This window comes from Myodes glareolus, chromosome 6 (genome assembly GCF_982192425.1).
Source record: "Myodes glareolus chromosome 6, mMyoGla1.1, whole genome shotgun sequence".
NCBI classification, from domain to species: Eukaryota; Metazoa; Chordata; class Mammalia; order Rodentia; family Cricetidae; genus Myodes; species Myodes glareolus.
In genome coordinates this window covers 26,047,181-26,064,134 of record NC_142031.1, presented here as the reverse complement: position 1 = coordinate 26,064,134, position 16,954 = coordinate 26,047,181, and the positions used below count along the sequence as shown (strand labels likewise).

At 40.5% G+C, this 16,954-nt stretch overlaps 1 protein-coding gene across 9 annotated transcripts in view; it reads left to right on the top strand.

Annotated features, from left to right (window-relative positions):
- Paip2b (poly(A) binding protein interacting protein 2B) overlaps positions 1-16,954 on the top strand; it is a 35,082-nt gene that overhangs the window by 13,979 nt on the left and 4,149 nt on the right. For 8 of the 9 annotated variants that reach the window (XM_085690533.1, XM_085690536.2, XM_085690538.2 and 5 more), the window contains 2 exons: positions 11,993-12,140; positions 15,902-16,156. In XM_085690533.1, coding sequence (XP_085546659.1) covers positions 11,993-12,140; positions 15,902-16,141 — 388 coding nt within the window. In that variant the 3' untranslated portion in view covers positions 16,142-16,156. Of the gene's footprint in view, positions 1-11,992; positions 12,141-15,901; positions 16,157-16,954 lie in introns of those variants that run through there. The other variant, XM_048416664.3, reaches the window with a different exon arrangement.

Genomic DNA, 16,954 nt, shown 5'->3' with positions numbered 1-16,954 from the left:
TATGTGATATTTATCCAGAAATTTCCTTTAAGGTTTCCAGTTTTGTGGAGTACAGGTTTTGGAAATATGACTTGATGATTCTCTGAATTTCCTCCATGTCTGTTGTTATTTCTCCCTTTTAATTTCTGATTTTGTTAATTTGGATATTCTCTCTCTGCCTTTTGGTTAGTTTGGATAAAGGTTTGTCTTTTGTTGATTTTCTCAAAGAACCAACTTTTTGTCTCATTGATTCTTTGTATTCTTTTCTTTGTTTCTATTTTGTTGATTTTAGCTGTCAATTTATTTTCTGCTGTCTAGTTTTCTTGGGTGAGTTGCCTCTAAAGTTTTCAAATGTTCTGTTAACTCATTAGTATTGGATTGTCCCAGCTTCTTTATGTAGGCATTTATTGCTGTGAACTTTCTTCTTAACACTGCTTTCATTGTGTTCCATAAATTTGGGTATGTTGTATGGTCATTTTTATTGAATTTTAGGAAGTCTTTATTTCTTCCTTGACCCATTGATGATTCAGGTGAACATTGTTTAATTTCCATGTGTTTGAATTCTAGTTTTAAGCCATGATGATCTGATAAGATACATGAGTTCATTCCAATTTTTTTTTTTGTATCTGTTGAGGTTTGTTTTGTTACCAAGTATGTGGTCAGTTTTTGAGAAGGTTCCATGAGGTTCTGAGAAGAAGGTACAGTCTTTTATGATTGGATAGAATGTTCTATAGATGTCTGTTAAGTCCATTTGGGTCATAACATCTGTTAGTTCCCTTATTTCTCTGTTAATTTTTTATCTGACTGATCTATCCAGTGATGAGAGTGGAGTGTTGAAGTCTCCCACTATTAGTGTGTGGGGTTTAACGTGTAATTTAAGCTTTAGAAATGTTTTGTTTTGTTTTGTTTTACATATGAGGGTGCCCTTGTATTTGGGGCATAGATGTTCGGTATTTTTTTAAAATATTTATTTATTTATTATGTATACAATATTCTGTGTGAATGTCTGCAGGCCAAAAGGGGACACCAGACCTCATTACAGATGGTTGTGAGCCACCATGTGGTTGCCGGGAATTGAACTCAGGACCTTTGGAAGAGCAGGCAGTGCTCTTAACCACTGAGCCATCTCTCCAGCCCCAGATGTTCGATATTGAGATTTCCTCTTGATAGATTTTTTTCCTGTGACTAATACGAATCTCCTTCTTTGTCTCTTTTGATTGATTTTAGTTTGAAGTCTATTTTGTTAGATATTGGGATAGCTACACAAGCTTGTTTCTTAGGTCCATTTGATTGGAAATTTTTTTCCCAATCCTTTACTCTGAAAGCGAGTACTCTTTGGAGTTGAGGTCTGTTTCTTGTATGCAGCAGAAGGATGGATTCTGTTTTTGTATTCCATCTGTTAGCCCGTGTCTTTTTATAGGTGAGTTGAGTCCATGTATATTAAGGTATATTGATGACCAGTGATTGCTATCTCCTGTTAATTAAGTTTCGTTGTTGGTGATTTTAATTTGTGTGTTTTTTCCTTTGGGATTTGCTGCTGTGAGATCATCAATTGTCTGTGTTTTTGTTGATGTAGCCAACTTCCTTTGGTTGGAGTTTTCCTTCTAGTACTTTGTGTAGACCTGGGTTTTTGGCTAGGAATTGGTTAAATCTGGTTTTGGCATGGAATATCTTGTTTTTTTCCTTCTATGGTGATTGAGAGTTTTGCTGGATATAGTAGTCTGGGCTGGCATCCATGGTCTCTTAATGTCTGTATAACACTTGACCATGGCCTTCTGGCTTTCATTGTCTTCAATGAGAAGTCAGGTGTAATTCTGATTGGTGTGCCTTTATATGTTACTTGGCCTTTTTCCTTTGCAGCTCTTAATATTCTTTCTTTATTCTGTATGTTTAGTGTTTTGATTATTATGTGGCAAGGGGATTTTTTTTTTTTTGGATCCAGTCTATTTGGTGTTCTGTAAGCTTCATGTATCTTCATAGGCATATTTTTCTTTAGGTTGGGAAAGTTTTCTTCTATGATTTTGTTAAATATATTTTCTGTGCTTTTGAGTTGAACTTGTCCTTTTTCTATAACTATTATTCTTAGGTTTGATCTTTTCATGGTGTTCCATATTTCCTGGATATTTTGGGTTAAGCTTTTGTTAGATTTAATGTTTTCTTTGACTTATGAGTCTATTTCCTCTATTGTATCTTTAGCTCTTGATATTCTCTCTTCTTTCTCTTGTATTCTGCTGTTTATGTTTGCATTTGTGGTTCCTGATTGTTTTCTCATGATTTTTGTTTCTATAATTCCCTCAGTTGTGTTTTCTTTATTGTCCCTATTTCAGTTTTCAAGTCTTGAATAGTTTCTTTCATATGTTTGATTGCTTTTTCTTGGTTTTATTTAAGGAATTTACTGATGTCTTCCTATTTTTTGTTTGTTTTTTCTTCCATTTCTTTGAGGGAATTTCTTATTTCCTTTTTAAGAGTTTCAAACATTCTCTTGAAGTTATTTTTAGATCATTTTCTTCTGCTTCGTCTATATTTGGCTGTTCAAGTCTTGCTGTTGTAGGGTCTCTAGATTTTACTGGTGTTGTGTTACTCTTTGTGGTGTTGTGTGTGTTCTTATTTTGTCCACTCTTCTTTTTCTCTAATTGGTTTGGTTGGGGCTGTCTGTGATTCTGATGATTAATCTTCTAGGTGCCAGACTCATTCTCAGACCTGCAGGGGTCCTGGCTCAGGTCTATTCCCTCGAAGGTCCCCATTCACATCCTGACCACAGTGATCTCTGGCTCTGACCCACTTGTTCAGCAGTTGTTCCCCTGTACTTGCTCCTGTGACGTTCTTTGTCTCAGGTCTGCTCTTGTCCAGTTCACTGCTTCAGGCCTGTTCTGGTCTAGGTAGCTGGCTTAGTCCTATCCTACTCCTGTGGAATTCATTGCCTCAGGCCCACTCTGGCCCTGGTCTCTGGCTCAGTTTGGTTCCTGTGGAGTTTGGTTGTCCCAAGCCTGCTCCGGCCCAGGTCCCTGGTTCCAAGCACTAATTCTTTACGAAACAAATCTTCGGTCTTTGCTACAGCTGGCAGACCCGGCCCACCACAGCACTGCACGCCGCCTGGAACCACTCCTTCATCTTGGGACTCACTGGGACATCCCTTTTTTTATGTATTTTTTTAATTTTGAGATAATACCTCACTATGTTATTCAGTAAGATCTTGATATCACTATAGTCCCTTCAGGCCTTGACTTTCCAATTCTCCTGCCTCAGCTTCCTTAATAACTAGGATTACCGGCCAGTGCCACAGCCCTGACTTTGTCAACTTGTAATTATAAGTAGGACAATTGAGTTTTCTGTCTTTTTAAGAGTGTGTTTGTAAGTGCTGTTTTGCACTAAGTGGAGAGTATTGGAGTATTTATGTCTTGCAGTCAGAATAGGAAGGGCTAACAGGATAATTCCATAGTTTTCTACTAAAATCTAAACCAAACCACCTCTCATAAAAATGGAAATATGGAAGATAAAATCATTCTAATTAAGAGGGTGTCTGGGACTTAGTTGTTCCATCTCTGAATATATATTCTTCTGATACCCCTCCCCATCCTACAGAAAACAAGCCACTACTCCTGTTCTTATTTTTCCAGAGACTCCATCAAATTTATACTTAATGAAGGACGGCTTTATTGAATATGAGAGGAAAAACACATAGTATGAAGAAAATATGACACATAAAACAAGTTCTACATAAAAGGCTTATGAAGTTGTGTGTTACTGTTTATTTGAGACAGTGTCTCATTTTGTAACATTGGCTTGCTTCAAACAAGGTTATAAATCTGTTGTTTTCTTTTGGTACTACAGATTGAACCCTAAATAGTATGTGGCTGATTCTATCACCTGAGAAGATGAAGCAGGTGAATTTCAAGTTCAAGGCCAGCTTGGGCTTCATAGTAAGACCCTGTCTCAAAATAATGTGTGTGTGTCCATGCAAGGATGTGTATGGGTATGACCCTGCAAATAATTAGGAGAAGCAAAAAGGGTAACCAGGGAGCTGGAGTTTGATAGGATACTTTGGCAGCTGTGTCGCAGCACTACTGCCACAAGTTGGAGTGTCTTATGTGACTTGGCAGTAGATGGTCTCCCTCTACATGCTCTTTCTCTCTCTTCCTTTTGTTCTGATTCATTGCTCACCCTGCCACCACTTATTACTAGTATGAATTCCACCTGTTTGGACTTTAGATCATGGGAGTATCTCAGCTATTCAAAAGTAACAGTTGGGCCAAGCATGGTGCTATGCACCTTTAATCCTAGCGTAGAGGCCAGCCTGATCTATATGGTGAGTTTCTGCCCAGTCAGAACCACAGTAATAATAATAATGATGATGATGTGATAGGGGAGTTCAGCCAATCATATTCTGTTTTCGGGGCGTGCCGCCCTCAGGCAAAAGCCTGCCTATAAACCTAGCAAATGCGCTCCGCTAGCTCTCTTTTTTCGCCTGGCTCCTGTGTCCGGGCGAATTGGTTGGATTCTGTTGTAAGCTGTTGTAAGTCTTACTTCTGTTTATTAAAGCTGTATATTTTGTATCAAGATAGTCTGGGGACTTTTCTTTACCAATCGCCCTGCAGCTTCAATGATGACGATATAGCAGCAACATATCCTCCTGCTTTCCCAGGACCTAGAAGGTCCCTTATTTCTTCTTTCTTTACTAGAGCCTCTTACTGTCACTTAACATGTACTGACCATATCAGTGTGAAGATAAAAGTTTCTGTCAACCTCTTGACCCTCTAGATTCCACAAAGTCCTGCTACTTCCTTTGGCAGCTATCTCTCAATGTCACCTGCAGGTTGTTCACTACCTTTTTGCCTTGCCCCTTCTTTCTCTTCATGGAGACTGCTCTCATTCAGTTATTAAGCATCCTCCAATCTCTTGCCTTCTAAAGATTCCTCAGCCACTTCTTGTTCAACCTTTCAGCAGTCTTCAGTATCCATAGGCACTTGTCTGGGGATGCATTAGTGTGTCTTATAGTTGCTGTAACAAAATTACTATAAACTGATAGCTTAAAACTGATTCTCATAGTTCTGGAGACCTGAAATCTGAAACCAATATAGCTGAGCCCTACAATCCCTCAGTGGTTCCAGGGAAGGTTCTATTCTTGCATCTTCTAGCTTCTGCTGGGTATCAGCCCTCTTTGAAGAGGATATCACTCTGGTCTCTGCCTCCCTGGTCACATTACCTCCTTCCTCCTGTCTGTCTACAATCACCCCTCCTTGTGTTTCTTCTACAGGAACACTTATTAGAATTCACTTGGATAATTCTAAATGATCTCTTTGTCTCAGCGGCCTTCATTTAGTTACATCTACAAAGTCTCTTTTTCAAAATAAGAAAGTATTTACTGCTTCCAGATTAGGATGTGGACTTACCTTTTAGGGGGCTTTTCACTTACTCTAGTGCACAGTTATTATCTGGTCTTAGCTCTCAGCTGTTTTTCAATTTCATTTTAATGTTGTCTTCTTCTGCCTCAGATACTAGCACTCTTCAGGGCTGAGTTCTTTTTTCCATCTTCTTTGCTCTTTCTCTTACAATAGTGTGTTTAATTACCGTTTATATAAATGACTACTCCACCTGTCTATGTTTAGCCAGACTTCTATTCTTGCTACATATAGCCAGGCTACATAACATCAACACTCGAGTGATTTGGAGGCACTGCAGATTCAACATGTCCACAGTAGAGTTCATCACATTTCTTAGCTGAACCTTCCTCTCCCCTTCACCACCAAAAAAGGTTTGCTTTTTTTTCAGAGTTCTATAGCCAGTGAATGACTCCTATCCACTTGGGTCCTTGGCAATTCTTTCATCCTGACTTTCCACACCCAGTTCAACTCAGAAAACCGTCAGATAGTTTGAGATCTGCTATTTCTCCTTTTGCTGCCACCATTGTAACCCAAACTGCACCAGAGTTAGAGTGTTAGCAGTCTTTCGGGGCTCATCCTGTACTCTCAGCTCTAATCTAGTTTCCACACAGCAAACAGAATTTAAGCCATTTTACTTTGTGACTGAGAATTCCTTATAATGACTTCTTTTGATTGTAATCTAAAGCCCTAGATATTTCTTACGGTCTCAGATCCTTTTAAAAACTGGGCATGTTTGCCTTTCCATATCATCTTTTTCTTCTCATCTTCCTTCTGTGTGCTCAGCTATCTTCTTTGAGTTTCCAAAAGTATTCTCCTGGATGAATCTCTGAACATGCTTTTCCCTGCTCCTCCTCATTGGTAGCTTAGATCCTTAGGTTTGGATAAAATTGCCCACTCCTAAATTGAATAACCCCCACCTGTTCAATTAGTCCTTTTTACTTCTCCATTTATGACACAAACTACAATAATTCTTTTTTAAGACAGAATTTTGCTACAGGCTGGCTTGGAAATCATGACCTTCTTCCCTCAGCTTCCTGGGTGCTGGAATTACAGGCATATGCCACCATACTTGACTCATAATTATTTTTAATTATTTACTCATTTCCCTTTTGAGAGACTGTAAGTACCACTAGGGAAGGAACTGTGTACATTGCCAAAACAATGAGTATTCTAAATAGACTTAGATTTTAATGAGCAAATGAATTTAGCTAAAAACCTGAGTTGCTAAAATGTAATTTAAAAGGGTCTATTTGGAGCCGTGTAGTGTGGCCCACACCTTTAATTCCTGCATTCAGGAGGCAGAGGCAGGCAAATCTCTGTAAGTTTGAGACCAGCCTGGTCTATAGAGTTCCAGGATAGCCAGGGCTACACAGAGAAGCCCTGTCTTTTTTTTTTAAATACGGTGTGTGTGTGTGTGTGTGTGTGTGTGTGTGTGTGTGTGTTTGGAATGAGAGAGAGAGTCAGACAGATAGACAGTCTGACTCACTGTATATCTCTGACTGGCCTGAAATTTGCTATGTAGAACAGGCTGGACTTGAACTTGCAGGGGTCTGCCTTCTCTGCCTCCCTTCCCTGGTCCTGTGCTGGGATTAAAATCATGCACCACTATGCCAACTCAAAATAAAATCCAATTAGCCAGCCTGATTGGAGTAATGAAACTAGAAACTAGAATAACATGTGTGCAAGTGTTGGCATGTGCACATGCATACATTTTAACATAGGCTCACATGCAACCCAGGCTGGCCTCAAATTTCCCATGTAGCCGAAGATTATCTTGAATTCCTAATTCTATCTATTGAATTTTCAGATGTATAATACTGCACTTAGTTTTGTTTAATGTGGTGCCAGGTATTAAGTCCAGGACTATGTTAGAAAGTATAAATCACTTTCATTACTCTTTAGTATACTTTGTTAATAGTAACCCTTTCAAAAGTCCTAAATATTCTTCACAGAGAAATTGTGACCATGGACATGATTCAGGCTATAGCTCCTGAAAGCCAGGGACATTGCTCAGTTAGTAGAGCATTTGCCTGGCACGTAAAAAGCCCTGGGTTTGATTCTATAGTCTATTATAGATATATGCTTGTGTATATGTGTATATGCATACAATAAATTTGGTTCAGAGAACAGCAGGTTTGGGTGTAACTATATTGATCTGGGAGTTAGTTATACAAGTTCAGGTTATTCAATTGACAAAGCATATATTTTTAAACTGCCCTAGATACATTAACAGTCATGAAACACATTGTGGCTGGGAACTGAGACCCCTATTTTAAACTCTTGACTGTGGTCATTCAGGTCTTGTGCAACCTTCATGCCCCTGCCTCCTGTAGACAGGGTTGCACACCCTGCATTTACTGTACTTTCCCAGTTTTGTCTGTAATGGCAGTTGCCATTGTCAGTATGTTTCATGTAGATGGTTTGAATGTAAAGTGTCTTCCAAAAGGCTTGGTTGGACTCCAGCTGGTGTCACTATTGAGGTAATTAGATCACCAGGATACTAACTTCATCTGTGAATTGATCTATTGTTGAGTTTATTGATCATTGGGCAGTTGGGTCTTAGAGGAAGTCAGTCATTAGAAGTATGCCTCCAAAGCTTTTTGGTGTTAATCCCTATAGTCCCCAACTTGCTTCTCTCTGTTTCTTGGATGCCATGAGGTAAGCAGCTTTCTTCAACCATCCCTTCTGCATTGATGTTTCTACTGTGGTGCAGGACTAAAACAGTGGAGTCAATTGTGAGTGGTTGAAACTGTGAGCCTTTTCTAAGATGTTGGTCAAATATATTGTGACTACATCAAAAACTAGCATATTTCTTGTGCATATTTCAGATGCAGAGGAAGAATAACTTTATCGTTCCTGGATTTTCATAGTCCAGTACAGACTCAGACAAGACCTGAAATCTATCTTAAGTAGGGTCTAATCTTGAAGCACTCCTCAAGCTGTCCTGCTTCACACTTTCTTGTTACTGCATAGCTACTTAGGAATCAAAGCAGCAGATATTTACTGTGTGGGTGAGGAATCTGGGAGCAGCCTAGCCCCGTGCCTCTGCCTGAGAGTCTGTTGTGAAGTTGCAGGAAGGCTGTTAGCTGGGTCTGTGCTTAGCAAAGTTTGATTGTGGAAAGATGTTCTTCCAACCTCACACAGAAGTGGCTCACTTCTCTGTCACACAGGTATCTCTATGGCATGACTGACACAGATATTCTGATTTCTGATTTTTTGGGGGGGGGGGCGGTTTCGAGATAGGATTTCTCTGTAGCTTTGGAGCTTGTCCTGAAAACTAGCTCTTGTAGACCAGGCTGGCCTCAAACTCACAGAGATCTGCCTGCCTCTTCATCCCAAGTACTAAGATTAAAGGCATGCACCACTACCACCCAGCGATATTGTGATTCTTAATCCTCGTTATGAAACTGAACTTTTTTTTTAATCTCTGACAACTCTGGACATATTTTGTTCTTCTCCACTACATTAGACTTTCACAAGAATTTGCCTTGGTGTGTGGAAAAGGGTTGTGTTAAACAATGCAAATGTTTTGCATTCTGGTCAGTGGAATGACCAGAAGCAGGTCAGTGTTGAAGTGTTTGGGTGGTAAACTGGGGAAGAGCTGTGAATAGAATGTTGCATAAAACTGAGTTAGAAGTCAGTGATATTAGGGGTAGTGGCCCCACATCACCACATATCTTCCCCATATTGAAACATCTATGTGCCTTCCAAGGAGCTGCCATCTCCAGCAGAATCTTCTGTTCCTATCCAGCTACTAAACAAAGTTAGGGACACATTAAGGTACCAGTTCACACTTTCCCAATAGTGTGATTCTTATACTAACTTATAACACAGAAAAGTGGCTTAACTCCTCATTTAGGTGCCCTCTCTGGCCATTTCGCTGTGTGAAACTTCTTAAATTGCAGTTGAGGGCTGGAGTGATAGCTCTGTGGTAGGATATATCCACCATACACTGACCCTGGGTTCAGTCTCCAGCTCCGGAAAAAAATTAAATATTGTTGGTTAGATTATGTCTAGTTAATCAGAATATAACGGTGATAGTACTTTGATTTTAAGCACTCTACAGTTATATGGTTGTGTTATACATTTATATAGATTGCTGCTGTTTGAAAAAAATAACTTTGCACTTATTGGAAGCTGCAGGTTGATTGTAAAGTGTAGATCAGTACTGTGAGCACTGAGAACTGCAAGAATTGTTTCTGTGTTTTTCTTTTCTTGAAGTATTTATGTTTAGTTCTACTACTGTGTGTTTACATTACAGATGACGTTTATGATCTCAAAATGTGTGTGCGTGTCTCCCCCTAGAAAGTAGTCTGCTCTGCAGCAGAAACCAGCTGGGCTGTTTAACTCTGGAACTGTCTACCTAGAAGTAATGTCAGATCCCACAGATTGAGAGCTCAGTCCCAACACACAGCTTCCTCGCTTCAGACACCAGTTGAAATTTCTATGACCAACTGACTGTCGGTTGGGGTTTGTAATCCCTTATCCTTAGGTTTAGTTTACTGGTCTGCTCACAACCCAGGAAAATACTGATGTTGACTAGTTTAGTCTAAACGATTTTTTTAAAGATTTATTTATTTATTATGTACACAGTTTTCAGCCTCCATGCCTGCAGGCTAGAAGAAGGCACCAGATCTCATTACAGATGGTTGTGAGCCACCATGTGGTTGCTGGAAATTGAACTCAGAACCTCTGGAAGAGCAGTCAGTACTCTTAACCTCTGAGCCATCTCTCCAGCCCCCTAAAAGATATTTTGTAGAAGACAAATACCACAATGTTTGGTGTTAAATGCCTGTATTCCTAGAACTGGGGAGGCGGAGTCTAACAATCCAATGAGTTAGAGATCAGCCTGGTCTACCTAGCCAGTTTCAGACCAACCAGAGATGCATAATGAGACACCGATTGCAAAACTAAAGACAACAATAAAGGACTAGATAGCCAAATGAAGATAGGTAGGATGAGGCTTGGAACTATCCTGGGCCCAGGAATTCCCATCCCTGTGGAGCTGGGGTCACCTGCTCCCAGCTCATGAATGATTTCTTAATTACTTTTTTTCTTCCGGTTTCTCGAGACAGGGTTTCTCTGTAGCTTTGGTGCCTGTCCTGGAATTAGCTCTTGTAGACCAGACTGACCTCAAACTCACAGTGCCTCTGCCTCCCGAGTGCTGTGATTAAAGGCGTGCACCACCGCCGGGCTCCCTATTCACTTTTCTGCAAGCTTCCATGTGTTCAGCTGTGCAGAATGCTCCGAACCAATCCTCTTTGGGTTTGTTATAAAGACTTCATTATAAAAGCATGATTGAAACAGGATGACCCTCTAGCAGTGTGACCAGACAGAAAGGGTGTGGTCTAATGCTAGGCTGTTTAGGGAAACCCAGCAGGGCCTGTCTATCCAGATTCTTCTTGGCCTCTGTGCAAGTTTGTCCTCCCAGCTATGGGCAGGACCTCTACTGAAATGGGGTTTTATGATCAATCTACAAGATCAGAGTATTTGTTTATGGCCAGCCTGAGACAGAAAGAGAGGCAAAACTCAGAATATATCTTTGTGTTCTGTTCTTGCCTAGGGGAAGAGAAGTGTTAGTTTCTATGACCTTCTAGGAGAAAAGGGCAGATGATGACTGGTTTCTGAGGCCTAAAGCACCTCTGCATTACAAAAGACTGTCCAGGGCTGGAGTGCAGCTCTGTGGAAGAATGCTTGCCTGTCTGTGCAAGGACCTGGGTTCTGTCCCCAACATTGTAGAAAGAAGAGATGAATAAAGGACTGTCTTCCACCCTTACTGATTAATATGTTTTCTGGTGCTGCCAACCCTCCCACCCCCGCCCAATAGGTGTCTCCACAGATGCAACTCCCTGGTGGATTCTCCAGAGATGGAGGCTGCAGCAGCCGTACACCCGAACTAAAGCAGGGAAATTATATAGGTTGTAGACGAGGGGTGATGACGTGTCAGCCACAAGCTGGGTTTGTGCCCAGATATGGTCAAAAGTGACCACTTTAGGTAACTGGCAACTTTAGGGGAGGAAGCTGCAGTAACCACCAAGAATGTGAAACTGGACTTCTTGGTACCTTTCCTTTGTTTGGAGAGTCTCTGAGTGGGCAGAGTTTGGGGAGAGAGGAATGGGACTTCTCAGACACCATGACTGTGGTAACTCTTATAAAATAAAACGTTTAGTTGGGTAGCTTACATTTTCAGAAGTGTAGTCCATTATCATCATGGTGGGGCATGGAGTCATGCAGACAGACACAGTGCTGGAGCTAGAGCTTCGAGTTCAGGCACCCTGACTTGGAGCCAACAGGAAGTAGCTTGAGCATGTATGAGACCTCAAAGCCCACATCCACAATAACACACATCTTCCAGCAAGACCATACCTCCTAATAGTGCCACTCCTTTTGGAAAACATTTTCTTCCAGACCACCACACCATTGTGCCCCACTACTCAGTTATTAAAGAAGTATGTATCTGTATAATTGGTAACTATGTGATTGATGTCATAACATTTACAAATTAACAATAGTATTCATTTTCATTTCAAATCATTGGCCTACAACTTAAGAAGCTTCTGGAAAGATCTGGATTTTTAGATTCAAATTTTCTTGTCCTTATCTTCACTTTTTGCCTTCTTTTATCTGTTTAGAATCCCCATAATGAATGGATCCAGTGTAGCAGGTACATCACCCAGTGTGAAATGCAAAGAGGACCAAGGGTTAAATGGACACGAGGAAAAGGAAAACCCATTTGCAGAATACATGTGGATGGAAAATGAAGAGGATTTCAATAGACAGGTAAGCAAAGGTAGAAAGCAGTCACTATCTCTGAACTACTGCAATCTTTTACTGTACTTGTAGGAACAGGGTGGTTCTTCTAATGTTGATAAAGGCCTAACACACTCAGAGAACCAAGGGTTCCAGATCTTAGCAGCCAGAGGCATATAGCTCAAGTTAGAATCTATAGCTCTGGGTTCTAAGTCAAGGGTCTGACCCTCAGGACTTAGTGCCATCCTCTGCTCTTAAGCAGCAACAATCAGCTAGCCAGGATTATTGCTCCTAAATCCTCCTAAGTCCTCAAGGACCTGTAGTCTCTCCTTCCCTCTTCCCTTCCACCCTGTGTGGGTCTCTGTATTTTCTCCCCACCGTCCTTCATTGCCTCTGCTGCTTGTGTGGAGTTGTTCCCTGCCCTCTTACCTCCACTGACATTGCTGCTACTGTTGTCAAGTAGGGGCTACTACTACACTTGCTGACACGCCCTTGTTGCTGTTTGTGTATCTCATCCTGGAAAGTCATACTAAAATTGATAAGACAAAAAAAATCAAGATTTAAGATGCAGTTAAAAAATTGATAAGACAAAAGGTCTATATCAAAGTTTCCAGGCAAGCCACAATTTCTGAATGGTATGAAAAACATCTTGCCTGTGAAATGGCTCTGTTGATAAAAGCAATTGCTACCTTGACTTACAGCCTGAGTTAAATCTCTAGGACCCACATGGTAGAAGAAGAAAACAAACTCCCATAAGTTGTCCTCTGACCTTCACATGTGTGCAGTAGCACATTGCACCTCCCTCCAACAATAAATAAATAAGCATAATAAAAAATTTTAAGGCTATAATCCCTAATCCTAGTATTGATTGTCATTGGTGGGTTGGAAGATGCACATTCACGTGCACCTGTGCATGTGGAGGTTAGATGCCAATGCTGTGTGTCTTCCTCTAGCAGTCTCCACTTTAGTTTTTGAAACAGAGTCTCTCAGTGAATCTGAAGCTGGTGATTGGCTAGACTGGCTGACTTGTGAGTCCTTAGAGTTCTGTCTCTGCCTCAGGACACTGGAATTACAGGTACATACCACCACACCTAGCTTTTTACGTGAATGCTGGGAATCCAAACTCAGGTTTGTGCCAAAGCATTTTACCTGCTGAGCCATTTCCCCAGCTCCCTTTTTGATCTCTTTTGAGTGAAAATGTTCACTGAAAGATGGTCATGGTGGTGTATGCCTATAATCCCAGCATTTCTAAGAAGAAGCAAGGGGATCAGGAGTTCAAAGCTCTATTCAAATAAATAGTTGAACAAGTATGAGGCTTTTAGAATCAGATTGAGATGTCATATTGGGGGGGGGGGAGACTAAGACCTAAATAAGGAAATATTGTTTGTTTCTTGTTTGAGGTTTCAGAAAGTAGTGGCACTTGGTGGTACATACTTGTAATCCCAGCACTGGGGACTTAGTGCCAACAAGAACAGTTCAAGGGCAGCCTCTGCTACCTATCCAGTTTGAGCCTATCCACAGATACCTGACACCTCGATCCAGACAGGTAACAACAACAGGAAGTATAACTCAAGGGGCTGAAGAGTCAATTCTACAGTTTTGAGTGCCTGCTGTTCTTGCAGAGGGCAGGAGTTTGGTTTCCAGCACCTACATGGTAGCCCACAGCCATCTGTAACTCCAGCTCTAGTAGACTCAGTGCCTTTCTTCTGGCCTCTTCATTCATCTGCACACATGTGCACTCACCCCCACCCCCACTAAAAATAATAAAATATTTTTTAAAGGAAGGATAACTCAGGAAACTTCTTCTTGTAAGAAGAAACACATTAGTTATATTTGTGAATGATTTATATTCATACACAGATAATTTCAATACTAAAGAGAAAAGAGACTTGGTTGTGCTAAGCTGGGGACAAACACCAATTTTATGTAACTTGTAGGATGTGTTGCCACTGGTGAGGCATAACATGGAATGTGGAAAGATGAAACCACTTAGTTGGGTGTTAGGGATCTTTTACATACATATTCTCTAACTGGAGGTTTGTTTTGTTTTTTGTTTTTCTTTTTCTGTAAGTTCCTATCATTTCCCCATGGGTATCTAATAGCTAAAGTCAGAACAGGCACAATACTCATTCATGCCTCAGAGTTGAAACTTGGGATCTTTTGTTTGTTTTTTTTCTTTTTTCTTTTTTTTTTTTTAAATATGTTCTTAGTGCTAATTTCCCAACTCTTACACAAAGAATACTGCTATAATAAGAGAAATAGATCACATGCAAAGTCCTAAAAGAAGCAGCTAGAGTAAAATTCTTGAACAAGGAAGTATGTAAGAGAATGGAGAGCAGGAGTATAGTGGCTTATACCTGTGATCCTAAGACTTGGTAGACTGAGGCAGGGGTTTAATGTGAGTTCACAACTAGCCTGAGCTGTATACATACTGAGTTAGTTCAGCCCTGTCACAGAGAGAGAAGTAGAGACTGGACAGAGAAAATAAATGCCAAACATTTCAAACACAAAACTATAAAATCTTAATGGCTTAGAAATACTTTATAGTTACTTAAGAGCTTCATAACTGTATAATTTATGAGATTTTAAAATGTTTAGGCAATTACAAATTTAAGACACTCTCTTAAGCTGGATAATAGAACATGACTGTGATTCCAGCACTTGGGAGGAACAGGTAGGAGGACCAGAAGTTCAAGACCAGCCTCAGCTACATGGAGAGTTCAAGGCCAGCCTGGGATATGTGAAACTGTCTAAAAACAACAGAAACAGTCAAAAACTTGCTATTAGTAACTTTTTCTGAACATATGAGGCACAGTTGAATGATTTTTGTTGTTGTTGTTTGATTTATCTTATGGAGGTAAAGAGCTGTGAACCTGTTACCCAGCAGGAGGTGAGAAAGAGATTTGGCAAGTGTGGAATGGCCAATGAATTCACTGAAATCTGCCAAGTAAACATTGTCTGCAAAGGACTAGAAAATCCTAGATCTTTTTACATTAGTTGGTGACAGTGTTGAAGAAGTATGGAGTAGTTTAAATATTTTGTTCTTGTTTTAAGAGACACTGTATTGTGATGTGTAGTATACCAGAAAGTGTTTTCTGTGTCTCTCTCAGGTTCTACAAGTATTTTTCTGCCTTGGTTCTTATTACTAGAAAAGTGGATCAGGAGCTAATACTAATTTTGATTTAGTTTTTCATATCCTAATCTCAGGCCAGTTACATACTTCCATAAAGATTTATGAAGACCTGCAGTTTCTGCCATTTTGAATAACTAAAATCCTATTTTTGTTTTTTTGTTTTTTTTTATGGTTATCAGATCAGTTACTTCTCTGTTGCTGTGGTAAGATTCCATGACCAAAAGCAGCTTCGTGGAGGAAAGGGTTTATTTCAACTCACAGTTCTAGGGAGATATAGTCAGTCCGTCATGGCTGGATTGAACAACGGACAAGCTTTGTCAGTAGAAACAAGAAGCTGGCTGAACACATGTTATCTGCAAATTGGAAGCAGAGAAAAATAAAATAAAATAAAATGGAGTACATTCATAAATCTCAAAGCCTGCCCCCATTGACATACTTGCTTCCTTAGGACTCTATCTCATAAAGGTTCTGTGATGTCCCTGAACAGCATCACCAACTAGGGACCAGGTATTTATAAACATGAACCAATTGGGAACATTTCTCATTAGCTTTCCTGCCCATGGTTCTGAGTGAGGGCCTCTGAAGAGAGAAGTACTGGGGACCCCAGAGGGATAATCCTCTGGAATATTTCTTCTTAGTCTTACCCCTTTGTTGGTAGGTGGAGGAAGAGCTGCAGGAGCAAGACTTCTTGGACCGCTGCTTCCAGGAGATGCTGGATGAAGAGGACCAGGACTGGTTCATTCCAGCACGAGACTTGCCTCAGGCTGTGGGACACTTACAGCAGCAGTTAAATGGACTATCAGTCAGCGACAGTCATGAATCTGAGGACATTTTGGTAAGAGCCTTCAGTAGTTCTACATGTAACATCCTGAAAGGAATATGGTGTTTGGAGTCATAGATGCCTGTGTGGCCCTATACCCTACATCACATCTCTGGAGCCTATCAGCTGACATGTCTTCACCCCTTAAATGGCTTCAGGCTCTGTGAAACTGTAGTCATCAGCCTCCATTTACCCTGATGCTCTGCTCTGGGATAAGATTAGAAGTCTGAGTTGGGCTTCAGTAGACCACTTGATAATTGTCTTTCTCTTTCACTATCTGTACCTAATGTACTATGGCTCTGCCAGGAAAACTATTGCTATTAGGAGGAAAACATTACTGAAAGGCCAGTTTGTACTTCAGTTAAGTCAGAGAAGTGAGTTCCTTGTCTTCTATTTTGATGTGGCTGGAATTCTGCCAGCACTGTGGTTCCCACATGGCTTGTGAGTAGCTGAGGCTTGCAATGAACCAAGACTCACAAGAACACCAAGGGGCACAGAAAAATGAGAAAAATAGAGGTTCTAGTATCTAAACTGGCTTCATGGAATATTGTTTTTCACCGTGTTAATCTGTTCAGTGGCTTGAAGTGCTATTTTGGAATGAATGTCATTCATACATTTAGGGGAATATCTTGAAATGGAGTGGAAACAGGAGGCAGGAGCCTCTGAGAACAATTCAGTGATAGCATGGGCTGTTAAAACTCTTCCTTCTTCTCTGAGGCTTACCAAGAAGGGTATTGTGTGGCTCAGTTGTGGAATACTTGCTTAGCATGTATTAGAAGTGCAAGAACAAGTTTTAATGATTTGTTATTTTTCTCCCAGTCCCTGACCCTCTTCTCTTTCTTTCCCTGTACTTTCATCTCTCTGCGGAGCCAGAGATTTGAACCTTGTACA